The sequence below is a fragment of the Sander vitreus genome, chromosome 14, assembly GCF_031162955.1.
Source record: "Sander vitreus isolate 19-12246 chromosome 14, sanVit1, whole genome shotgun sequence".
NCBI lineage: Eukaryota > Metazoa > Chordata > Actinopteri > Perciformes > Percidae > Sander > Sander vitreus.
Window position 1 is genome coordinate 8,530,715 of NC_135868.1, and position 26,674 is coordinate 8,557,388.

At 41.5% G+C, this 26,674-nt stretch overlaps 1 protein-coding gene across 1 annotated transcript; it reads right to left on the reverse strand.

The window, feature by feature from the left end:
* Window positions 1–9,025: 9,025 nt before the first annotated feature.
* edn1 (endothelin 1) lies at window positions 9,026–12,623 on the reverse strand. The gene is made up of 5 exons (XM_078268368.1): window positions 12,185–12,623; window positions 11,739–11,889; window positions 11,157–11,306; window positions 10,808–10,912; window positions 9,026–10,246 (listed from the first exon to the last, which is right to left on the reverse strand). The coding sequence occupies exons 1-5, from the start codon at window positions 12,318–12,320 to the stop codon at window positions 10,108–10,110; spliced, it is 681 nt and encodes a 226-aa protein (XP_078124494.1). The 5' UTR covers window positions 12,321–12,623; the 3' UTR covers window positions 9,026–10,107.
* Window positions 12,624–26,674: the final 14,051 nt, after the last annotated feature.

Consider the following 26,674-nt stretch of genomic DNA (forward strand, 5'->3'; position numbering starts at 1 on the left):
AAGAGAAACATAACCAGACATAATGAAGGTTACAGTAACAGTACAGTAATGCCCTGATTTATCAGTGATGTACATTAAGTGTTTAACCCCTCGGCCTTGTAGATAATTTTCAAGGCTATTGACCAAGCTGTGGAAACCATTTACTGTACATCAGCATGTGCAGTAATTTAGTTTAGTAATTTACTAAAGGTAACTGGGATCAAGGTTGGGTCATATCTTCTACATAATGTAGTTCATTCTCTGGTTTGTGCTACTTTACCTCCTCATATGTGGTAGTTGAGTATTGTAGTATGTGAGCTCAATTACAAAATTGAGTTTTTTTAAGGAAGAAATTGAAGGGCCTGTTTGAAAGTAATTACAATACACCAACAGCTATTTTTGCTTGAGTTGTATTTTGGAAGGTAAAGAGGCTAAGAAGTACTATATTTTTGTGTTAATAGTGATTGCAGATGTAAAGTTGTGATTTCCAACCTGAATTATCTAACCCAAAATTGTTTATTATTTAGATTATTATCTAAACTTAATGCTTTTTTCTCGTCAAATACTAAAGTATGTTTACCTAATCATGCCTTTTAAAATCATGCATATTAAAGGAATAGTTTGACATTTTGAGAAAGATGTTGATGCCACTTTCATGTCTGTATGGTAAATCTAAAGCTACGGCTAAGAGACAGTTAGCTTAGCTTAGCACAAAGACTGGAAATGCAGAAACGGCGAGCCTGGCTCAGTCTGAAGATACACTTAAGAAGTATCTTTATGCTAACCTAAGCTAACTGGCGGCTGACCGTTGCCTTATATTTAACAGAAAGATGTAAGAAGGGTCTCAATTTTTTCATCTAACACTCTCTATGATTTTGTTGCATTAAGGGGGTCACAAGCTAAAAAGGTTTGGATCCATGGGTGTACACTTTATGATAACATGACCTTTATCATTTCTAGGAATACTCTTCAACTAGGCCCGGAAACCCACTGTGTACATACAGCCTTGGAAACAACCCAAATTTAAACAAGTTGAGTATCAGCCATGGCACTGCACAGACCTGTTGGCCTCCACTGCTCTGCACTTCAAAGATTTAGGTTTACATCACAGTTAACATCTACGTTGTCTTTGTGCACACATGTCAACAGTCTCCTCCTTCCTGTGAGCTCCCGTATTTATGGACCACATTCTGCAGCTTGTCCCGTATTGTTGTTAGTCCCTTATTCCCCGCCTCAGGATGGGATGAAATCTCTGAACTTCCACTGAACTACATCAATCCAATTTAACACATAAAAAAGTGATACATGTTGAAGGGTGCAGCCAGCAACCAGCTAATTAAATATGTTAATTATGATTAAAACATTACAACAAACCTGTGATGGTATAACTAAATGACTACCTGTTACCTACATCAGACTCTTTTAAACATTAATTAAAAGCAAAAATGTTAGCATGTGATTTAATCTGATTGGCCTAGTCACTCCTTCAAAATTACTGATTAATGATTATTTTAATTTGAAATGATTTTCATGAGACTGTATCAACAAAAAATTGAAAAGAATGCAGCTGAATTTATTGAGGCTGTACAAATATCTCCAGAGATATTAGTAATATGAGTGCAGAGTTGAATCACAGTGAGCAGCAGCTTGCGTTATTGTTTTGGCTGAGACTGCTGTCTGATCAAACTACATTTTTTTTCTTCTGGTTGACAATGGAGGGGAATGCAAAATTCCAGGCACCGACATGAACAATCATCTTGGCACGACCGTATACAATGAAAGGCTGAGCTGAAGAGGACGACGATGGAGCATATAAAAAGACTTGACACAATGAGTCGAACCCAGAAGTTTATCACTTGGCAGCCATCCTGTCAAAACAACAACCCGGACTCTTGGAACTGGTGTCGAGGCCCAGGTTGGCTTTTGCTGGCAGCTGGATGGCAGAGAGGCTCTGAACTCTCGCTCAGGTCACTCATCTCTGGGTGTTCAGATGGTTGTGGCTAGAAGGGATACACACAGCTATGGCGTTTAGCCGAGAAAAAGTGGCAAAGTTTAGGCACCAAAACTAGTTAAGTTTACAAAAACACTTCCGAAGAACGAATATATATATATATTAAACTTATATTATAACATTAGATTAGATGTTGCGAGATTTTTGTGAGCGTAACTTACGGCCGTAGCTGAATTCCTTCTAGCCACAACCTGTTTAGGGTCAGTGCGAGCCATATTGGCAGTGCAAGCTGTTGTTAAACGAATAGTTCCAACTCAATCTCATGTCTGTGCCCTACATGTAGAGGTGTACTCAGGATGTGTTTAGCCTAACCTTGCATTAGACTGAATGCAGGGGGAAACAGCCCAGTATATATATACAGTTATATTTTATGCGTTGGTTTTAAACTATTGGATAATGATTAATGAGCCATCAAGCAAAAAATGTTGGAAACTAAAGCTATTTACTGCATAGTAACCTATACATTTTTTTAAGAATGTAAGTTTTGGCTGTATGGATGCGTGTTCTTGAGTAAGAATGGATAAGTGGCTCCAGAAAAAAATAAAAATGCTTGAATAACACGCACAAACGTTGTTGTTGTTTAAAACTCACATTCTAAAGACTTATGTATGGCTTTGATCTTTTACATGCATTAACAAATGAAAACTGAGATAATGGCAATGATCCCTGATGAAATGTCTATTTTTAAAATGATTTACACACAAAGGAAAAGGCTTCACCACTTCGTACACACCATCAATGTCTATCAACGTTTACCTTGTGCATCCTTCAGAAGGGATTTTCATCATGTGTTGAGAGTGACTGAGCAAGAAAAAAAGAGTGACAGAATAAAAGCTTCATCTCCTAGCAATGTAAATGAACACAGTGATAAAGGAGAGCAAAACAAACAGGAACACTCTTCACAACATGTGTTACCTTGCTTTCTGATGTAAGTGAGTGTACCTCATTTCTTTGTGTTTTTCTTTGAAATTATCTTTGGAAGACCAAAGCAGATTGATATCTGTCTGCTGGCTCAGTACAGCATTTTCTCAGATAGTGTAATGTTTATTCTTGGTCTAATATATCAGCACTTACTGTTGACAATGTTAGCGGTAGGAAAAATATGGGTCAAAAACCGAAAGGTACATTCCTATTTGTGGTGCATTAATTTTGGGCCATAATAACAGTGCAACAGTTTTATTCCATATAAAATCAAGCCTCAGGCTCTGCAAGGCTGTACTTAGACATAGTGGTGCTCTGAGATAAATGCTAATGTCAGCATGCTGAAATGCTCACAATAACAATGCCAACACATTGATGTTTAGCAGGTGTAACGTTTACCATCTTCAACATCTTAGTTTATCGTGTTAGCATGCTAACATTAGCTTATCAGCACTTAACACAAAGTAAGAGGTTCAACAACGTCATTATGGTTCATCCTCTGGGGACCTTAATATCTATAGCAAATCAAACGTCCACTTCATGGTGGTGCTAAAAGAGATGTCTGGATCACCAAAGTTATTCTCTGGGGACCATGAATGTCTGCACAAGATTTTTTGGCAATCTATCCCGTCGTTAAGATTAGACCTACATTGCCATCCCTAGAGCAACGCTGCTAGCATGACTAAAAATATCTGGAACTGTGACTCTTTGAAGTTAATGATGCCGCTTTAAAGCTTCGACTGAGGTTAAACTGTAATTTTACATAGCACACCCGCAGGCCTTTTCTCGTCAGACATTGACAAATGTCCGACAGGGTGAATTACTCCATCTGGAATGCTCTAAGTCTAACAGCTGTTAGCCACAAAAATGCAAATAATTACTTAAAGTGCCAAATAAATGTGTATTCCGCTCTGCATTTATTATCTGCGTACATCAAGTGTATATATTTGTTGTCTAATGTGTATATATTTGGAATCTGTGGTATATCAGTTTCCCATTATCACTGACATTATCACTTGAGTTAATTTTGGACTACAGAGTTTAAACTTGGTGTATAATTCTTTGCATTCTGAACATTCCCTCCATATGTGCTTATGAGTAATGGGTGACAGGGCCCCCCACTTTGTTTGATTTAAAAACAGCAAAAACATTTAACTGCATCCAGACGTTAATCTCTACCAGCAAAGCATTTTTTTTGAATATCCAAGGGATATATCCTGTAATGCTTTTCAGTATTTGTTGTGCTCCTGGCAGGCAGGGAGGGAGTAACTGGGTTGGGTTGGACTGCGATCGGGATTACAGGCAGACAAAGTGCTGATAGATACCTACAGATTCCTATAATCAGCCTTTTGAGAAGTGTGTCATCCCCTCTTGTCCAGATGTGATGACAAATTAAATTCAACCACAAGGGAGAGTCACTCACGTTGCCAGTCTTGACTTTCTCTTGCAAAGCTAGACAGTGAACATCTTCCCCACCCCCCAAACTCCTCAAGTGAACCTCTCTGACAGGTTTCTTGCGGTGCTCAGCTGACTCCTGGTGACCCCCTGGTGATTTTTTACTTCTCAGCCAAATCCTAAATTTGACTCAGTCTGTCACAGTAATTAATCCCCTCTGGTCATGCTGCGAAAAGGTTTCGTGAGATGCTTTGGCTCAGCTAGGAATGTTAGTTGGAAAACAGGGCGTGTGGAGGTAGAGTCAGGCGTTGAGCAGACGTCAGAAGTCGAGGCCAGTCTGCCCCGCCCAGACGTTCTTCGCGGAGTCCTATTGTTCGGCTTCTGAGCTCGAGAATTCCTGTTGAGTCGAGGAGATTCCTTGCTGTGTAATGGGGTATTATGTTTAGTTCTCGCTCTATTCAATAGACTAATGAGTTATGCCAGAACCTAATGTCTCAGGGGAGTTCCTTGCATAGAGCTGCATAGTTCAGAGGGTAAGTGCCATTGTGCTTGTTCCCGGGCCCGTCCGCATGCTGTTAACCTCTTCAGTGTGCAGGTACTGTACATGAAGCAGTGTTTCCCATACATAGGTTCTACTTGGGCACACCGTCCATGTAAATTGAGACCCGCCCAGGTAGATCAAATCTGAATAAAATTAACTTTAGATAGCCCTAGTCATATGTGATTTAACAGGGGTTAGGAGGAAACAGTGTTGAGATTTATGTAACTACTACATGTAACTTTCTGTATGGGTTATAGTACAGTAATATGGGTAATTTATCTGCTGAACTGTTAATATTTGGCAAAAAAACCCTGATTTAATTGAAAAATCACATCATGGCTACACTTTCCTGTCATTTGTTTTAAATTCAAAGAGCAATTTCTTGTATTTTAGCATTTAGAATACTAAGCAGCACAAATGAGTAGATTTTAATCTGTTTGTTTATCGCAAGTCATTTTTATCATTATCGGTATATAACAGTAGGGCATTATGCATATTTTCCTCATATTGTTCAGCCCTGATAAATACCCTTGAGTCAGATGCAGCATAGTCCAACAATATTTTCATCTGTATCTGTATCATCTTTTAGTCTATGTTTAATATGTAAATAGTTATTTATCTTCTAAATTATCTGATAATGTTATCAAGTCATTTTTTTCACCTTCGTTCGACTAGTCTATTACTGAACCCAGCCATCACGCGCCGTCACATCCTGCGCCACCCACCACCACAAGTAAATTCTCAACCTGTGGGAAACACTGTGAAGGCATCTCCTTTTCAGCAATACCCCTGCAGAACTGAAAGGTTAATAAAGCCATGGCTGTCTTGTGTCGTAAAGGGCTTGTGATCATTCTGAGTAAGGAGTGAAAGAGCCAAGTCGTAGAAGCAAACATGCAGCAGTCGTTTTGATAAAGGTGATCTGATAAACTGTGGCGTCAGTGTGTTAAAAGGGCTGCAGTGATATGGATTTTCAATAGGCGTGTGGTAGAATAATATTGTCAGTGGTGAAAGTAGTACCCAAGTACATTAAGTACAATTCTGAGGTACTTGTACTTCAATATTTCCATTTCATGCCACTTTATACTTCTACTCCACTACATTTCAGAGCAAGATATTTCCTCTACAGTTATTTGACAATTTTAGTTACTTTTCAGATTCATATTTGAGCTTATAGAACATGATTTTTGGGGGTTATTTGTATATCAGTATGTAAAATACTTCCAGTTAGCTCCATTTCGACAAAATTAAATTGCTGCTTCAGTGACAATAATTCAATATATATTATCATATAACAATGCAATGGACCATTGTGCTGCATAATGAGTACCTTTTTGATCATTTAAGTACATTTAGCTGGAAAACTTGCATTTTTTAATGCAGTACTTTGGCTTGTACAGGAGTATTTACTGTGCCATTGTCACTTTTACTTAAATAAAGAATCCAAATACTTCTGGTCTAAAACATGCTGTGTAACACCTTTACATCATGCATCATATGAATAAACCTGAGAGACTACTTCCATGAATAGGAGGTTTGTTTGGCTGCAAAGAATTATTGTGCACTGCACTTGTATCGTGGGATTAAATCCAGTTGAACACATTCTTGCGTGTCATCTAAACTTTCTATTGTCCTTAGGCTGTCTCTTCAGTCCCGACTGTCTCCTGCAGCAGGAAAGTCTAAAAATTGTTGTGCAAACAAAAAGTAGGTCTTCCATGGAACACAGGAGGACACAACAAGAGTTTCTTTCAAAAAGCCTGAGGCACAGAATCCACCATGGATTTGTTTGCTAAATGGGCTGGATACAGTAGATAAGACTTTTCAACCAATTTGCATTAGATTGTTCTCCACTGCCAAATCAAGCAGCTCTGTGATGAGTGATGGGAGCGAGTTTTAGGCGCACCAATGTTTGAACTGAACCAAAGAACAATTTGTATGACATTCTTCATAATTACAGCTGAGATATGGAGGAAAAATATGACAGATTGATGCAACACATTCACGCTGCTTTAATCTCTGCTTTGCAAAGTTCTTAAAAAGTGTGTGTGATGGTAGACATAACTTTAAAGAACAAACTACTTCAATTGTAACTCAAAGAGTTTAAGGTGATTCTTATTTTCTAAACCATGCTTACCGGGTGAGTTTTATTCAGGGATTTGTTTGGTAGAAATGGTTTTGCTATCCACTGATGTCCATGTTTGGTCGTGATCTTTACATTTTCACATAAATTATAGGATTAATGTACATTACATGTTCATCTATGAGCTATTTAAAAACTATTTTTACTATCTCAGAAATGCCCTTCTTAGCTCCTGCAAATTGGGCATATTTATGATGCAGGGTTTTCTTTTAGAGCAGCAAAATTCCCTGGATTTTTGATTTACTGATATGAAATTAAGATGATTTATGAGCCGAGATTAAATTTAAGATATCTGCAGAAGTTCCAGGAGATTTGGTTTAATTTAAAGAGAAAAACAGATGCAAAGGTCCCTGGAGAAGGATGGGTAAAGGGTAGTCTGTGTCCACGACGTTCCACTTCCGGGTTTGCTCCGGTGCCGCTGGAAATTGATGGCCGTTACCTTCTGCTTCTTTTTGTCTTTTTCTCCGGTGGATTAATGAGGACTGTGGTTAACTGCTCCTCAGATCTCTGCGGTATATCCAGACAGCTAGCTAGACTATCTGGCCAATCTGAGTTTTCTGTTGCACGACTAAAACAACTTTTGAACGTACACACGTTCCACCAAAACAAGTTCCTTCCTGAGGCTATTTTGCAGAGGCACCGGGGCTCCGTCCCGCGCTTAGCACTGCCCAAGACGATTGTCATTAGTTTAAAGAAATGCCAATAAACCAGAGCACGTTTTTCGCCCATCCCGGAATACTGTGTGGAGTAGCCAGACCCTCCTCCTTAGCGCTGTGGAGGAAGGTCTGGCAAGGCGAGACTATAGGTAAAGGGTGACCCAGCAGCTGTAAATGATGGCCTATCTGCAATAATCATCAGAGTTGAATGGAGAGGTCAAGGCAGGTAGTTGTAAGGCTTTGTTGAATTTTGCTGAGTCACAAAAGTTGGAAAAGTTCAGGTTGTAAGGTGGTAGATATCTAAAAAACCAAGGAGATCATTACAGAGCTGAAAACAAACAACGTGCTGGATGAGTCTTTGAAATCTAAGCTGCTGAAAAAACCCTACTTTCAGCTGATTTAGAAATTGCAGTGTATACTTTGGTTTGGCACGTAGATGAAAGGGCAGGGTTAGTGTGGGGTTTTTTTTTATTGCTCTTTGCCTCGTAGTCTTCCACATCAACACTATCTTGTTAACACATCAGAGTCTGTCTCTCTATCCCGTCTCTTTCACTTTGTCTCATGCGTTGCTCTTTCACTTTTGCTTTTTGCACTTTCTTTACCAATCCAGACTGCCTTTGTTACACCTCACAGCAGTAAGCAGTAATTGCCTGCAGGGCAGGTAGCCCATACGGCTGAAAGACTGTAATGTACAATAGTGATGGCTATTTTACTTATATGTTAATATGATTGTCGCATTCAACAGTTGTTTATTCATGTAGTTATAGACTGAAAGAGCTAAGAGGAACTTGCAAAACGTAGCAAATTTGCCACTCACACAGGGTGAACGACACTGACGCTATGTGCTCTAATGTTAGTAGTAAGTAACATCCAGTGTTTTCCCTACTATTATTAGGCCGTTTGGGCACCACTTAAGCCGAATGAATGTAAAATCAGTGTGAGCATCAAAACTAACTAAATGACTTTTGTCAGATCTAATGATTGTAGTTGGTCCCCAGTGGACTTCTTTAGCAAGTTTTGTTTTTAAGCTTTTTGAATGTTATTTATTTATGGTCTGCTCTTGCTTTTCCAACATTTTAGATTTTAGATTAGATTTAGATTTTAGACAGATGTGGAAAAAATAATGGTTTAAATTATGTGAAATTGCATTTTTCTTTTGTGAAAAATTCAACATTTTCTTGAAGGAGGACCCCCTAAACCCCCACAGAATATATGTATGCACCTAAGTCTTCCAAACCGAGGAAAAACACTGATATTGTTTTTATATAGTAGGGGGAGGGGTTATGTCAGGATGACTCCAGTGCATCATTGTACCATGATTTTAGCCCATCCAAATAATCCTGGACACATAAATGGTGAAAAACAGTTTAACAGTCTTAACTACACAGTTTACAGTCTTCTCGCATGTTTTCAACAAGTGTTTTCTAACATGTATAATGTGAAATAAATCACTGCTTTTGCACTAGCCGGACTTTAAGACACTGCTTTTCTCAGGTCAGTGATCTATTTTTTAGCTTTAAAGATCTAATTCATTGCACATACAATACAGCACAGCATATGAAACAATAATGATGAAAGAGTTGTTGTTTTTAAATAATTGTAAAAATGTATTTGTTTGGCCAAAATTTGGCACCTTGGTGACAAAACATTTCATAGAAATGACAAACCCAAACATGCGAGGGACCAATATGGCCATCAATTTACAATGTGTAAAAACAATAAATAAATAGAACACATACATAACGCATTCAGTGAAATATAATTAAATTATTACAAATAAAAAGAAATCCACGATAACATCAGCATGACAAATTCCCAGCAGCTCCTGTACTGCATAGCTACAATGACCTGACATACAGGAGATGATCTGTTACATAACATGCAGTAAATAGTTTCAGTCAGTGAAAAAGTGTCCTGCGTAAAGCAATGACTCAAGGCACACATCCCTTCTATGTAGGCATAACAGTCTGTTTTTGCAACGGAATAATGGCATTTTGAAATATAATAATCAGAACTGCCTTCATCTATATACGGCAGTGATTTTATTTTCTGTAACAAAGGGATTTATGTGAAATCCTTCCAGTAATGTCCAGTTTTTGAAATGCTATTTGGTGTCTGTTTTCTTTTAGACCAAACGGTCTGACTGTGACATCTACAAGATCAATGAATGTCCTTGATTTTGCAGACCGAGGCCAAGTCCTCTGTTCAGCTTATCTTCTTTCATCTGTACTCCCTGTATTGTCTCTGACCTCGTTCATCTGTCTCATGATGTTCAACTGTCGAGTCGAGTTGTAAATGCTCTCTGCTCTGACACCGCAGCCACAAAGTCAACATGGAGTATGTTTGCCGGACCCAATCAGGCTCTCTGTTGCCTTCCAAAGGGCTCCCCACTGGCTTTAGAGAAAGGCTTACAGTATCAAACCCTTTCCCCCTCTGTATGACAAGGTGCGGAGGTTATCTGTCGTCTTTAGGAGGCTGGTCTCTCGCCCTCCCATGCTCTCGCCCTGTGGCGCTGTCTCACCCTCCACTTCTCAAGCAGCAGACGGGTTTTCAAGGCAGCCCTTATAGCTAGAGGTGACACCCGTTTCTTGTTGCTGTTCCTCATCCTGCACACAAAGACAGTAAACAATCAGACATCAGAACCATTGATCGCTAAGGTTACGTAAAAGGTCACTCCCATTTAAACCCATAAGCATGCCAAGGGTCATGCATATTTAGCAGATTGAAGTTTACTTTTCCAATTATTAATGTGTCAGCAAGTGCAGACCTATGGCGCCACAAACTTTAAGAGGTGTTTGAGTTTGAAAAATGATGGCACAGAAGTGCAGCTGTGGCAGAGAGGAACTCTTATTACCCATAGGCCTATTACTCTCACGGTTAAAGTGATGCATTGAATTCCATAAAATCTTACAGGTTTTATGGAATTCATTATGTTGCTCATTTATCATGATATATGGGGAATTCCTTGCTTGAGCGTTAATCTCGAAATTCCACATGCCGACTGTTTTTATCTCTCAGGCTCACCATACAAAATAATACAGTATACTCTGAGATATTTTGCCCTACAAAACACATCGGCCTTGTCTGTGGTTATAATTACAACGTTCATTTATTTTGCAAATACACTGAGGTATTCAGCCTCCTTCAGAGTGAGCGCGTTGTCTTACCTCTTAATCGTGCCCGTGTCGGCTGCCAGCTTTTGTTTGCACTGCGCCTCAGCACAAGCATCGCCCTCGGCAGAGGGGATCACTGTGTCTGGCGATGGTTCATACCTGCGAGCACAGAAAAACACACGATGAGAAGCCGGATCACATTTCATTTATTCATCTCACAGTTTCGACACATTCAGACTGCATTCAAGACTCGAAACTTGTTCTCACATGCGGTGGAAACACGCACAAAAACGATGGACTTAGGCGGTTTCTAGTAGGCAAATATGATAAATGTTTGGCTTATTGTTGTCATTGCCTGTTCACGAGATGTTTTGGAAGCTGTATGAAATGAAAATTGACATACCTGAGGTGGTTTTCCAGCCGGCAGAAGTTTCTACATGTGTTGTCGTTTTGGCGGAAACACTGGCAGCGAGGTCCGCTGCTGGTTGCCATGGAGTCCGTGACCGCGCGCCTCGTTCTGGGAGCGTTGCCCAGTCCGTATGAGACCAAGCGCCTGGAATGAACAGGGACACAAATCCAATCAATCAACTGAAATAATGGTCAGAACAATTCACGTTAAACACTTAATAACGTAACGTTATGCATGACGGTTTAAGCGTTAAAGTCTGAGTGTTTAACTTTTGAAAGTAAAAGTATTTAAGAATCTTCTGATAATGCAGCCTACCCCAGGCGAAATGTAGCCTACTTTATTTTCAGTTACGTTACACCCGCAACATAAACAGCAAGAGTCCAATTCTTCTAAATTGCTATGTTACTGTTTGTTCATTCGTAAAAAAAAAATAAAATTAAAAAAAAAAAAAAATGTTGTAGGGCTTTTGTCTATCCAATATTTCGAATAAACTTTTTAGCAGAAAATAAAATGTCCCATTTTCTACTCGGGCTGCTGGAGAAAAGTAAGCTATTTATTCTTGTAATGTTGACTTACTCAGGTGTGTTGACCCAAATGATGTCCAGGTGGCAGAAGTAGACGCACTCCTTGTCCATGAAAGTGTTGCAGGAGCAGCGTTTGGTCCGCACATGGAGCCGCTGGGTGTCGATGGAGGCAGTGGTTGTCTCTCCGGCTGGCGCTGATAGCACTGGAAATAAATCATCATTATCAAAACAGTGCATATTAACCTGAAGTTATATGTCAGGAGAATGCATAAAACAAAGGACGTGTTATCAGCACAGTTGCAGGCAGCAAAAGTTTGCTCTATAGACCTATGGTTCACATTTTAGACAATACACATCACAGTAATTAAAGTAGCCTAATTTAGATATAACTTATATTATGTAGCCTAACTAAAATGTAGGCCTGTTAGTGTTAATGCACAAGCTAAAACGTTCAAATGAGTAGTTTGCCTTTTGGAGAAAAAACACGCAAAAAGTTACCTGTGCACAAAATCCAGGAGTACATCACTGACACGGAAATCAAAATGTACATGTCCATTTCTCCGAGCTCTTCTAAAACAAAATATCGCTCAAGAAAATGAATAATCCTCCAGAAGTGGGAAAAAAAAATAAGCATCCAATGTATCACTCCTTTGCAAAATGTTTCGGTGGTCGTCCTCAGAGATTGAAGCAGGAGCGCAGAGGCGTCAATCTGGACTCTCTCTGTCAATGTGGCCCCACAAGTGCAGCCCTTTGAATTTATACAAGTGCTTCCCACCTCCCCTCCTCCTCCTCCTGCAGTGCCGTACAGTTTTGTCCTTTGGCTTGTACTCAAACAATGCTGTTTGTTAGTAGTCGGCCGCTGATAAGCAGCCGTGCAGACCAAGCTGAGGATTTTGAGATGGCTTGTTTCCGAGTTGGTGGATGGGGGAGACGCCGGCTGATTATGCGACCTGCGCCTTGCTCTTGTTGGACTCTGCCGATGAGTTGCACTTCTGAGTCAGCAGGTGGCAGTCAATCGACAGGACTAATTGTCTCCGTTTTTTATGGAGAGCACTAAAGCACTGCTGAGGCAACACACTGGCTGAAGATTCATGGGCATTATTTTACATCATGTAGCCTTTATTATAAAGCATATGTCTATAAACTATAGATAATAAGTAGGCTAACGTGACATAAATATGACTCAGAAGTGAAATTACTTATTTTTTCTTGCTGAAAAAAAGTAAAATTGAGTGAAGTAGCCTACATGGAGGACTTTATTAATCACAATTTCGAAATCACAGTGATACAGCAGTCCAGCAGTCATATGATTTTTTAAATTTATTTTTTTGAATCCTGTTAAGGTTGGAAACTTATTTTGCATCTTGGATTAGTCCAGGGATGCCAAACTCCTCCATTTAAAATAACAACGGAGATTAGTGAGGAGGTAGGTAAAAAAAATAAACAATTGAAAGCCATACATAATAATTAAATACAACATGAGCGAGACAGAACTAAAACAATGGGCTATATTATAAGTACAAAATCTATTGAATACATGAAACAATTATAGTGCCCACTCAGTAATAAATTGTGCATTCTTTATGTAAGACAAATAAAAAGCAGAGTCCACTCAATAACAGGGACAGCGTGAAATCCTGATTGTAAGTGTTCAAACATCAAAATACCGTGTCCACTAATCATTCTCAAATTTAGAGATGCTGTCCAACATGCCGACAAGTTTTTCATTATAAAGCTTACTCACAGTTAGTTTTTTAGTCAGTTGTGGTAGAAGTACTCAGATAAGCAATACAATACAACTAAAAGCATTACTGATATGACATGATCATTTGCTCTGGGTTTATTTAATTATATTTTTTCGTTTTTACAACAATAGCACTACTTCTAATTAGACATTTCAGCCCATTCTAAAGCAGCTATCTTGTCACATATTGAAGTTTTTCACTTTGAGAGCCAGTCAACTCTGTATGCTATACTGCTGCAGACAAAGCAGTTGCCTCGTAGAAAGGGATTTTGGCCTTTGCATGAAAAAATCTAATTTTAATGCACCTTATTCTCTGTCCCTAAGAATATATTATTATAGGGTTTAAACTTCCATTAGACACTGCTGGAGCTTAAACATTTCAGTAAGTGGATACAGTGTATTATTAATGTATCATCAATATTGCTTGAAATGCAGATTTCTTTATATATAAAAACCAATATGTATAGTCTATAGGCTATAATCTTTTGTGATTGTGTGTAGTATTACATCCTCCCATTGCAGCGAATCTAAGGTCCTGTTGGCGCTACACCTTGTGCTCCACCGTGTTTTGTTTTTTAAATTGATGAATGATTACCCAAAGTACAAACCAGGCTCCAAACTGGCTGTTTATCTAATAGTTTCCCTCCACCACCAAATGCAATCAACTGTGGAAACCGAGGGGTACTTCATTTCCATAAATCACATATTCAGATACACTTTGCTGTGTGTGTGTGTGTGTGTGTGTGTGTGTGTGTGTGTGTGTGTGTGTGTGTGTGTGCGTGCGCGTGCGCGCGCTCAAGTGGGAAAATCTTAGGTAAAGTTTCCTGACATGCTGCAGCTCTGAGGCCCCTAATCAGAGGCTGTTGTTAGAGTTTCCACTGGCCAGGGAAACAGCTTGTGCTAATGGCAGGAGGAGACAGAAACAACCCAGTAGAGTAGCATTAGAGGCAGTACACTCAAGTGTAGCTTGAATCATGCAGCTGCTGTGATGTTGTCTAACATTAGATTTTTGTGTTGTTGATCTTGTGGGCTCTTCTTCACATCAGCCTTCGTTTAGTTTTCTCAGCAATGGCAGATAATGACCTCTAGAGGTCTCTGTTTGCTTTGCTATAGCTTCCACCGGCCGGTTTCAGTCAGCCATGCTGGAGGTGGGGTTAAAATGATCGGTACTGTGGATGGATGAGTCACCTTCTGAATGGGGTGGATCAAGGAGGATGTCACTGTAAAGCCTCTTTGAGATGAGCGATAATACAGTTTTAGCCAGGTGTACATAATTAACTGGCGTGTGTGTGTGTGTGTGTGTGTGTGTGTGTGTGTGTGTGTGTGTGTGTGTGTGTGTGTGTGTGTGTGTGTGTGTGTGTGTGTGTGTGTGTTAAGGGCTGCAACTAACGATTATTTTCATAGTTGACTAATGGGTTGATTATTTTATTATTTATCTTATTATTATTTATATTATTTTATATTAATCAATCGGTTGTTTGGTCTTAAAAAAAAGTCAGAAAATGGGGGAAAATGTCGATCAGTGTTTTCCAAAGCCCGGGATGACGTTGTCAAATGTCTTGTTTTATCCACAACTCAAAGATATTTAGTTTACTGTCACAGAGGAGTGAAGAAACTAGATAATATTCCCATTTAAAAAGCTGCATGAGAGAATTATTACTTTTTTTCTTCATTAAAAATGTCTCAAACCGATTAATCGATTATCAACAAGTTGGCGATTAATTTAATTGTTGACAACTTGTCAATTACTGGATTCATGTTTGCAGCTCTAGTGTGTGTTTGATGCCAGTAGCAGCATGTAGGTTGGCCATGCCCTGCAGCAGGGAGAGACTCAAAGATCACATAGTGTTGAGGTGTAGATTTGATCCCTTTCTCTGTAGGGATCCTTTCCATAATGTTGTCAGACATTTAGAATAATAAGCCTCTCAGTGAAAAAAAAAAAAACACTTTTAGTTGACCAAATTGACGATGCATTTGCTCCATAGGGTTGATTGCAGCACGGTCTGTGGGTGCCAGTTACAGTGTTCACGCCTAATACTGGACCAATTTCAAAGATTGTTTGAAATTGTTGAACCCTTTAACACCCCTAACACTAATGTATCGACTTACTATTCTGGGTCATGACTAACTTTAATGCGGATGCAAATGGTTTTCACATGAAAAAACACTGAGAAAACATTTTACTAATACTTTACTGTACAAATGTGAACTGAGTCAGCATAAATTAAGTTTGAGTTGAATATTTACAGTTCTTATAGAAAATGATGAGAGAGATAAGCAGAAATTAACTTTTCAATTTTATTGAATCAGGTATCAGATGTTTATCTGAATGTGGGCGAACCGGAGCACCCGGAGGAAACCCTGAGAGCTCCAGTTCTGCCTCCTATCCAGGTAACCTCCTGCTTCACTGGCCCCTGTCCCTCCATCACGAAGGGCGGAGGCCAGTGGGCGAGGTGGAGACGTGGATATGAGGCAGGACTGGAGCTCTTTATGGCATTCATTTTGAAGGAAAAAAACACTTCTTTTCTTCAAAGTGAATACTATGTTTAAGATGATGTTTTTTTTATATTAATATTAATTAAATGTGGGAGAAACACTCGGAGCGCCCAGAGAAAACCCTAACATAGTATACACAATACATTTTACTTACATAACACCATCCCTATTTCCACATTTGCAGATATTGGCGATGGCTTTACGCACAGATGAGAAGAACCTGCCGATTCTGCTACACTTTTTTGATGACTTCATCAGGTGATCTTTGACAAAGGAGGCGATACAGTTGTCCAGTGCTGGCTCACCTGTATTCATGGAGACCAGGATGTTTTCTGCATAGCCCCACTTCTTACGCAGGTCTTGGAAAATGGCCTTGTCAAGGGTTTTCAAAGTTTTTGTGGTGATCTCAAAATTGACACCCTCGACTTCGGCCCATGTTTTTTCAATCAGACGGTTAACGATGTCCTCGCTTTTTGCAGCGGTGCAGTCCAATTTTGCCTTCTTGAATGTCCGTGAAACCAGCTTATGCACGATTATCGCGATGGACACTTTCTTTGTTGATGTCTTTGCTGTTGCATCCTCACCTGCCTCTGGTGACTGTGTTGGTGTGATGTGTGTTGGTGACAGCGGCCCATTTTCAAATCGGTCTAGGGCTTGTTGACTGTGGCCACTGACCCTAGTGTTCAGCCACCATCTCAGCAGTCCCATGAAACTCCACATTTTGTTCTGTATGTCAGCATCAATGTCTGGACGTAACTGAGGAACTGGCCTGCGAAATGCCTTTTTGTTAATTGGTCTTAAGATAGTCTTGCGCACTATCCCAGGTGAAAAGTGAGTGGAGAGTAGGTCACGAAGTGCCTGTATAAATATCCAATCTTTACCAGTGGAAAACTTCTTGAGCTGCTGTAACAGTTTATCTTCTTTTCCAGCCTGTGCTTTTTTACCTTGCAGTGGCTGAAACAGAGAGTCAATATCCTCTATGACTGACGGCACTGACTGTCCGCTTCCAACTTTGGAATCCTGGTGGAATTTGGCCTTCAGTTGCACCAGCATACGATATATCCAAGTTTTGACAAAGTTCTTTGCAAAAAAGGTACTGATCTGGATCCTTATTTCTTCCATAGACGGTTTACGTTTCTCCTTCTCCTCTGCAGCATCTGTCTTGTCCAAACTCTTGGCAATTGACTGAGCAATGTATTTAGAAAAACTTGAAATCTCCTGAGAGCTTTCAGATTTCAGTTGCTCATACTCTAGGTCTGGCACTTCATCCAAGAGGGGTTCCATTATCTTACACATCTCCTCACTAAGTATAGCTTCGACAGCTGTAGCTGTTGCGGTCTCAGAGCTGTCCTTTGATGAGACTTCCGGGGTTTCTAGTTCAATAGTTGTAACTGGGGACTGAGCGCTGTCATTTATGTCATCCGTCTCCACATCTTCCAAAATTATGTCACGGTTGAAGGCGGTCAGATTTTGTCTCTGCTTACGTGATCGAGGTGTGCACAAGATTTTTATCTTGGATGTAAATGACTTCAACATTTTGCAGGCATGACTAACCATAGCATTTAGTCTGTGTGGAGGAGTGACATGCTGCATTATTTCAGGCTCTCCAGTGCGCTCAGTAGTGGAGAGGGCAGAGTTGACATTTTCGGCAACCTCTTTAGCGACCAAGTTTGTCAAGCCTTTTGAGCTGACACACGGAGTGTCTAAAACCTTGCCAAAACACTGAGAGAGCATGTTGCCCATACTGAACCGAACACTCTTTTCAGTCACGACTACATTTGTGCTCTTAGCCTTCAACAAGGCTGCTGACACCGATCTTATTATTTCCAAAATTAGTTCTGCCAACAATATTTCAGTGGCAATATCAGGGGTGCCTAATTTCAACAACCTCCATTGTTCCGTTGTAATCCTTCCAAAAAAGGATTCAATTGCTGGAAGAACAGTATCTACATTAAGCTCCGGCATTTCCTCAGCCTGTGGTTTTTCTGCTGTAGACATGATGATTCTTGCTGTATTTTTAATCTTGATTATTTTCGATGCGATGTATTGGTCCGTAATATGCTAGCACGCTGCTCCGGTCTCGCTCACGTAGTGTTTCCAGTAGGAATTCCCTGTAAGAATGAAGACAAGTTGAATGATCTTTGCATGATAAAGAGAATAGTGCCAAAGCCATCAAAGAAATTCTAGAATCTGATGTCACATCAAAGGATTCAGATACAGGATCAACGGAACTGATTGTTCCATAAGCCCCACCCACCCAAACAATGCCTGCTGCTTGACAACCGTTGCTAGGCACTGGCTGAACCCTCAGGCAGGTTACAATAATAATAATAGACAGGGCAGAAGATGGGGAGTTTTTATGTAGCCATGTCTCTGACAAACAGAGACAATCTGCAAGATGTTTAAGTAGTAGTAGATAACTTTATTGTCCCCATGGGGCAGTTGGGTTTGCGGCACAATCACAAGGCACTTCATAACAAGACATCAGACATATGATACAAACAAATAGTCCTTACATCAGACACCGACAGACATAACATGAAGAATATACATCACACACTACAATTCACTTCAATTCACTATACACCCTTGGGTATGATCAGGCCAGCTGGACGACTAGCTTATTTTGAATGATGGCTTTTATGGCTTAATTTGATCACTTTTTGGGATAATGCTGCGAATATTCAGGTGCCCCCCAAGCAGACCTTTAGGTTTAGCACCAGGATCCCACAGTACTTTAGCATTGTTAACAGTTTGAAAGAAGTTCAGTCTTCGTAGTTTTTTAATTGCTGGATTTAGTTCTGTGATTTTCTGTTAGGGCTGGGATGGTATGGATTTTTTCTTACCGCGGTTGAAAAGCAAGAAATTCCCGCAGTAGAGCGGTATACCGCAACCCCCTTACAAGAGTAGTGTAAGTTAGAGCGAGAATGACAGAGTGACGTCAGTGCCCGTTCGCGCAAGAAGAGCGAGCGGTAACGGAGAGTACCGTATGAGTGCCACTATGAGAAAAAGAGAGAGGAAAAGAGATAGCAAAGATGATGTAAAGTGAGTTAAAAGTGAACACTAAAACAACAAGCTAGAGTTTTTCAAGACACGGTCCATCCATCCATCTTCGTCCGCTTATCCGGTATCGGGTCGCGGGGGTAGCAGCACCAGCAGGGGACCCCAAACTTCCCTTTCCCGAGCCACGTTAACCAGCTCCGACTGGTGGATCCCGAGGTGTTCCCAGGCTAGGTTGGAGATATAATCCCTCCACCTAGTCCTGGGTCTTCCCCGAGGCCTCCTCCCAGCTGGACATGCCTGGAACACCTCCCTAGGGAGGCGCCCAGGGGGCATCCTTAGTAGATGCCCGAACCACCTCAACTTGATCCTTTCAACGTGAAGGAGCAGCGGCTCTACTCCGAGCTCACGGATGACTGTGCTTCTCACCCTATCTCTAAGGGAGACGCCAGCCACCCTCCTGAGGAAACCAATTTTGGCCGCTTGTACCCTGGATCTTGTTCTTTTGGCCATGGCCCAGCCTTCATGACCATGGGTGAGGGTAGGAACGAAAACTGACCGGTAGATTGAGAGCTTTGCCTTCTGGCTCAGCTCTCTTTTTTGTCACAACGGTGCAATAAATTGAATGTAATGCAGTTGGGCATACTCCCAGGCTCTCTCCAGGATCCTTGCGAGAGTGAAGATCTGATCCGTTGTTCCACGACCAGGACGGAATCCGCATTGTTCCTCTTCAACCCGAGGTTCGACTTCAACCCGAGGTTCAGAGGTGCTTCCTTGACCACCGGTGTCCACCACGGTATTCAAGGGTTACCGCCCCTTGAGGCACCTAAGACCCTAAGACCACAGCTCCCCGCCGCAGTTTCAGCAATGGAAACTTTGAACATTGTCCACTCAGGTTCAATGCCCTAGCCTCCACAGGGATGCACGAAAAGCTCCGCCGGAGGTGTGAGTTGAAAGTCTGTCGGACAGAGACCTCTTCCAGACGTTCCCAATTTACCTGCACTACCCGTTTGGGCTTACCAGGTCTGTCCAGAGTCTTCCCCCAACCCCTGACCCAACTCACCACCAGATGGTGATCGGTTGACAGCTCCGCTCCTCTCTTCACCCGAGTGTCCAAAACATACAGCCTCAGATCAGATGAAATAATTATAAAATCGATCATTGACCTTTGGCCTAGGGTGCTCTGGTACCAGGTACACTTATGAGCATCCCTATGTTCGAACATGGTGTTTGTTATAGACAATCCATTACTAGCACAGAAGTCCAACAATAAACAACCACTCTGGTTTAGATCAGGGAGGCCATTCCTCCCAATCACGCCTCTCCATGTATCTCCATCATTGCGTCATCCCCTCCACGTGCGCGTTAAAGTCCCCCAGCAGAACTATGGAGTCCCCCACTGGAGCCCCATACAGACTCCATTCAAGGTCTCCAAGAAGGCCAAATACTCCGAACTCTTGTTTGGTGCATATGCACAAACAACAGTCAGAGTTTTCCCCCCCACAACCCGCAGGCGTAGGGAGACAACCCTCTCGTCCACTGGGTTAAACGCCAACGTAGCGGCGCTCAGCCGGGGGCTTGTGAGTATCCCCACACCCTCCCGGCGCCTCACACGAGTCCAACCCCTATCCAGGAGTATGGTTCCAGAACCGAGACTGTGCGTAGAGGTAAGCCCCACCAAGTCCAACTGGTAGCACTCCACCTACCGCACAAGTTCCGGCTCCTTCCCCCACAGAGAGGTGACATTCCACGTCCCCAGAGCCAGCCTCTGCCGCCCGGATCTGGTCCGTCGAGGCCCCTGACCTTCCCCGCCACCCATGTGGCAGCGCACCCGACCCCAGCAGTTCCTCCCACAGGTGGTGGGCCCATGGGATGTTCAAGACACGGTGGCTTTATCTATTGTCAATACTGCAAGTAAAGTGAATGGCGTTACCCCCGAAAAAACATCGGCTTAAACCTTACAACACATGTTGCAGCACAGTGTTTCCATTTCAGCTCAATGTGAGAGTCTTTACTGAGTTTTGCTGTCATTTAGGGCCACAATGGGTTCTCTCATCTCCGTTGATCCATTCCACAGACAGTTCAGAAAGCTCTTTTATCAATAAAGTAAAATGTAAATAAAATAGTTTGCCGACAATGCCGAGTGCTGCCTGTCTAGCAGCTGGGCAGACAGCGAGCAGAGAGTGCGACTCGGCAGTTCGCTAACTTGTTGCTCTCTTTACCAAAGCCGCTCTGTTTTAGGCTACGAAACGTGCATGCAGGCTGAAATTCAACCGTGCTGTTTTATTGGGATAAAGCTATATCCCGTCCGGCTTCTCCAGCTGACTGATAATGGCGGCTTGTTCGAAATACAATCTCGTATTTTAGTTTCTGAAAACATTTTAAGCCAGAAATAGGCCATACAGTTTCTGAATCTGTCTTCATTTCAGATCGACAAAGTTTCAGTCAGTCAGTCAGTCAGTTTAAAAGATTTTCTTCAAATTTTGAGAGGGGTTCGTCACTCATCCCGCCATTTCCGGGTTAGCACTCCACCAATCAGATTGGTCATTGAGTCCGACTGCCCGCCCTCCGACCCAGCAAGTCAGGTTGGCCAAAATGAAGGCCGACGGCCCCTCCGACGGACGACGGCACGGAACACACCAAACAGACTCGAGTCACCGACCTCGCCAGACTGTCTACCACCGATTATCAGGTTGGTGTGTCAGGGCCTTAAGACACAATGTCATCAGACACAATCCATGTCATTATAATCAATGAATCCATGTCATTAGACACAATGTGCACACATGTGCAGGCCAATCTTTTTTTGCGGTGATGACGGTGATGAGATCAGACCCGCAGTAACCGTCCCAGCCCTATCTTCCATAGCTGATTAGGTTGAGCTATGTTGCTGTCGTTAAGGACACTTGATGGAGTTATATTTGAACAACCATTTAAAACTCTGAGAGTGTTGTTAGTTGGCCAACGGTTACCTGACCAGCCACGGGAGTTGACTTGTCACTTGGGATGAATAGAGCCTGCAAAGATCATTCACAGTGGTCTACCTGAGAATGCCTCCCCGTAGCTGGCACCGCGGTAGCTTCGGGAGCTCGCCACTCTGTAGGACTGCTGTGACGGTCCTCCACGTGACAGTCTCACTAGGTTGTGTATAGACCCTTTGCAAACACGTGACCACGACCACGTGACGACGCCATGATGGACGGCAAAATCACCAGCAATAACAAGCTAAACCGTATAGTAGACGAGCGGAAAGTTTCATAGTTTGAAATATATAACACTAAATAAACTGTATTTATGGCTTTATGGCTTCTTCTATTGAACAACAAGTTGTTGTGCCGTTATTGGTCGAGGTAGGGCGTCTGGTAGGTGCTCACAGAGAGCAGTATTTGGAGAAGTTGGAGATAGCAGGATTGGATACCGACCCTTAATTCTTCCTCCCTCCGTTTTTTAATGGACCTCATTAAATCACAGAGTCTGCCCGACTTCAGTCCATACATTCTGTACCACTATGTGGTAAATGGGGTATCCCCATATACTGGTGCTGATCTCAAAGCTTTTAAAAGTGTGGATGCTTACCAGTTCTTTGTAGCTGGCTGGGTTACAGGTACGCAATGCTACGCTAACGGCGGGGGGAGGTACCTCATAATGGCAAAGATAAGACATCAGTCTAGGGTTTATTTTGTATTAACATCTATTCTTTACTTAAGTAAAGATTTATATAACACGTAGCCCATGTTTTTAGAGGACAGTCGTGGCTACCCACATACCGTTGTTCACTGGGTGTGCCAATGCAACTTTCTAATGGATGCTTGAACGCATCCCAGCTCTGGGAAGTGCAGTCATTAATTATCTATCACACATTAATCCATGCCGTAAATCACTGAGTGTCTATGATCAGTAGTAACCACACATAATTGTAACATCTAGCTATCTTCTTATCTGTGATTATATTCGCTATAGCCTATGTTAAGATTTGACTGGTGGATATTACGACGTGATGGGCAGCAGCTAGCGAGCAGTCCAGTTTTTTGGCCTTTTTGAAGCTAGTTTCCGTGCCATATCATCTTTAATTTAACCAATATTTTTTGTATGTGTGTTAAGTTAAATGATCAAGGGAACGGATTTCTTTTTTGGATGTGTAGCTAGGTCAGTGAATAATCAATGTTAGTTATGTGGATCATCATTGGCTTGGACCTGTTAGCAGGAACAGCTGGTTAGCACGGCAGCTAGCTAGCTGGTTGAGGATAACTTTATTTATCACTCATTTAAAACAGAAAGGCAATACATACACATGCTTGTGTTGGTGAGGATTACTCTGCAGATTGTGAATGTGAGAACATAAACACGAACGAAAACGTACACGCTTAGCTTGCTGTCCGTCTACAGCATAGTTCTTCCGCCATCCGTCATGGCGTTCATACTTCGCGCGCGAGTGACGTCACGTGCAAAGGGTCTATAGAGCTCAACAGTCCCGCCCCTCCTCCAACAGACCTTGGGTTCCGGAAGTAAATTTCCCATTCATTTCTCCCATTGATGTCTGGAAAAATCTGTACATAAAGAGTTTTAGACCATGCCTTAGGCTAACCAGCTACGGCATGACTAATAAGCATACAACATATCATTTTGAGTGAAAAAACGAACAGAAAATCCAAAAAAGTCAAAGGTACAAGAATGTGTACCTATTTTCATTATCGAGCGAAGGAACTACTCATCCCATAAACCACCGCGCACCACTGAATAAAGGAAGCTACGTTAGTTTAGCCAACAGCTAATTTGGCTAACCGCTAGCTGAGACAGCATGTACTAACTTTAAAAGACCCTCAAAATAAAACCTGAAAATAACCATTAAACAGCTGTTACGTCAGCTGTAGCCTGCTTTACCCAGTGTTTAGTTTGAGTTAACGTTATTTTAGACTGAATCAAGCTGTCAGCTAGCGGTTAGCCAAATTAACTGTTAACTAAACTAACGTTAGCTTCCCGGTGGAGGCAGAAGCGTGGAACAGCTCGTGATTCGTGCAGTGTCGTAAATCCTCGTAAAACAGGATTAGCATCTTGGGCATGCGCATGAGGGATTGTGCAGGCAGCTCCCGGCATCTCCCCCTTCTCACCAGCATGAGTTCCACCAATCAGAGGCATCACTGTGTGATTGTGGGATTGTTCAGGATTGTGGGTAATGGTGTACTTATCCAAGACATCGCGAATAAAAGACATTTATCTCAACACAAGGTTGGTGCCCCATGAACTTTTGGCATCTATATGAGCATATACAATCGCTTAGTCATGTCGTAGCTGGTTTTAAGTCTACCATCGACGGTTACGATTTTATGGCTTTACTCCAATTGTCAATGGAGAAATTGCATTGTATTTTTTACTTCCGGAACCCGCTGTGGGCGGGACTGTTGAGCTCTATATGGAGCTGCATCTGCACACGGGGAAACCAGGCCGAATCAAGACAGGCACGTCGACATCGCAGACAGAGACATAAATAGCCCACAGCAGTTATCAGGAGTTCTGCTTTTTTATTATTAAACTCGTTTAACTGTGATCGTATAGTGGAAGTGATTGTTTTTAACAAAAGTATAGCAATACATACAATGCATTGTCTATTTCACAGTAAAATGTAAAAGAAAATAAATAAAATAAAATCCCCAACTTCCAAGGCATTTCTGCTGCATAAAAACACAGTTTATGAAACAGCACAGTTCTTCGACACTGAAATATTGCTCCTACAGTAACACTATATATTTTTCACATAACAAAAGTCAACATCAAATTCAATAAAAGTTACCTGCACAGGGGAAACCAGGCATAATCAAGACAGGCACGTCGACATCGCAGACAGAGACATAAATAACCCTACACAACGCACAGTAAGTCAGATGGAGAAATAGCATTAGAAGCAACGCAAAATAAGCTACATTTAGCATTCAGCCCTGAGCCCAGAATTAATGACTCACTCGACGCCAAACAAACGGCATTCATCTCTAAACTACATCACAACAAAAATACAGTAAAATAAAACATTGTGTAGTGGGCTTTAAAGCATTTGGCTAATATTATCTCTGCAGCATTTAAAATGCGACTTACTACAGCAGTTATCAGAAATTCTGCTGTGGATTACCCATTATACATTACTTTTAGCACTGCGGCGCAATGTGAAAGTGTCCCTCCCTTTTACACCGCTGCACTTTCCACTTTCAATTTCCCAACTCAGCATGCTGCAAAAACCTTGGCACAAAACTTCCTTGTGTATCCGCGCACACAATGATATGGGATGACATTGTTCTGTGTGCGCGAGCACAATTAAAGGCAGGATGCGCACATGCAAAATATTGACATACACACACCCAAGCCTACGCACAAACAAACAAAGGTACACACACGGTGCAGGCCATCTGTCGGATCAGTAGGAGATAAAGGACGCATCCGTAGGGCTGGGGTCTTTCGCTTCATAAGATTTTAATCGCTACTCTTAGATGTGGATAGGTTCTTTACACCTGCACATAATTGACAACTCACCACTACATTTTTGTCTTTAATTTCGACGAGCGAAAAGTAATGTCCATACTTCCAGGAGAGAAAGCTCATTCTATCCGCAATATCGGCCATGTTGTGGTTTAATGCTCATTGTTCGATTGGTGTATCATTGCGCCACCATAAGGTCCTGCAACATTAGATCAGAAGCAGCTAAAGTAGGCCTATCTGTCTTCTTGTCTGCAAGCGTTCATTTTTCACAAAAGAGAGTAACGCGAGTAACAAACAAATTTACATTTCAGTAATTGTAATTGCGTTATTGATTAAAAAAAATATTTAGTTAAATGCTTACCGCTAAAAGTAGTGGAATTACACTAACACGTTACTTTGTAGCGTGTTACTCCCAACACTGGCACCAATGAACATAGAGACTGTTATGCACATTACATACCCCTGTCTGACACTTTAAGAGCTATTCTAAAAGATACTGTGGCAAGAGTGTGCCAATTCTCAAAATCGTCTATTTTCTGAATGGCATTTTAAGTGATCTTCAAATCCAATGACCTGTTTCTGCAATCAGGTGACATCATTTTAAAACTTATCTTGTATCAGGATGCGTTTGAAGTTGTCAACCCACTTGGCTCATCCAGAAAAAGGCATACCCAAAATCTTTCCGAGATGAGATTGAGGGCCAGGTTGTCGGTACTGGGTGACTCACTAGTTAAACTATTTGTTTCTCAGATACATAACTACAGGCATCTCCAAGCTCCTTCTACTGAGAAAAGGCTTTCCAAAAGTGGCACCCCTGACAATGCGAAGAGAAAGCGTAAAGATGACCCCTGAGCCAGAGCTTCCTATTGGTGAAACTAAACAACTGCAAAAGGAAAATAAGATGCATTAAGATGCAAATAAAGTGGATGCCATTGCAATTAATGCTGACCACATTTAGCTACCATGGACATTGTTTTCTGTGGTAGGTTGTTTACACAGGTAATAGGTCAGAAGTGCACCATACACTGCAAAAAGAAGCTGAAAAAATTGTTACTTGTTTCCATTTACTTAAAACTACGGCATAGTTTTTGTTTGGCAGCATAGACAAAATATGTGCTGTTCAAGAATAGGGTCAGCTAGCAGTGTGTAGAAAACAGCTCCTGGCTTACTTAACCTCATTGGATCCATATGAAACTAACATTTTACTGTCAATTGATCTTGTACTGTTCACAGGTAACAACCCACTCACTGCTGATGTTCATGTTAGCAGTGGACCAGGTCAT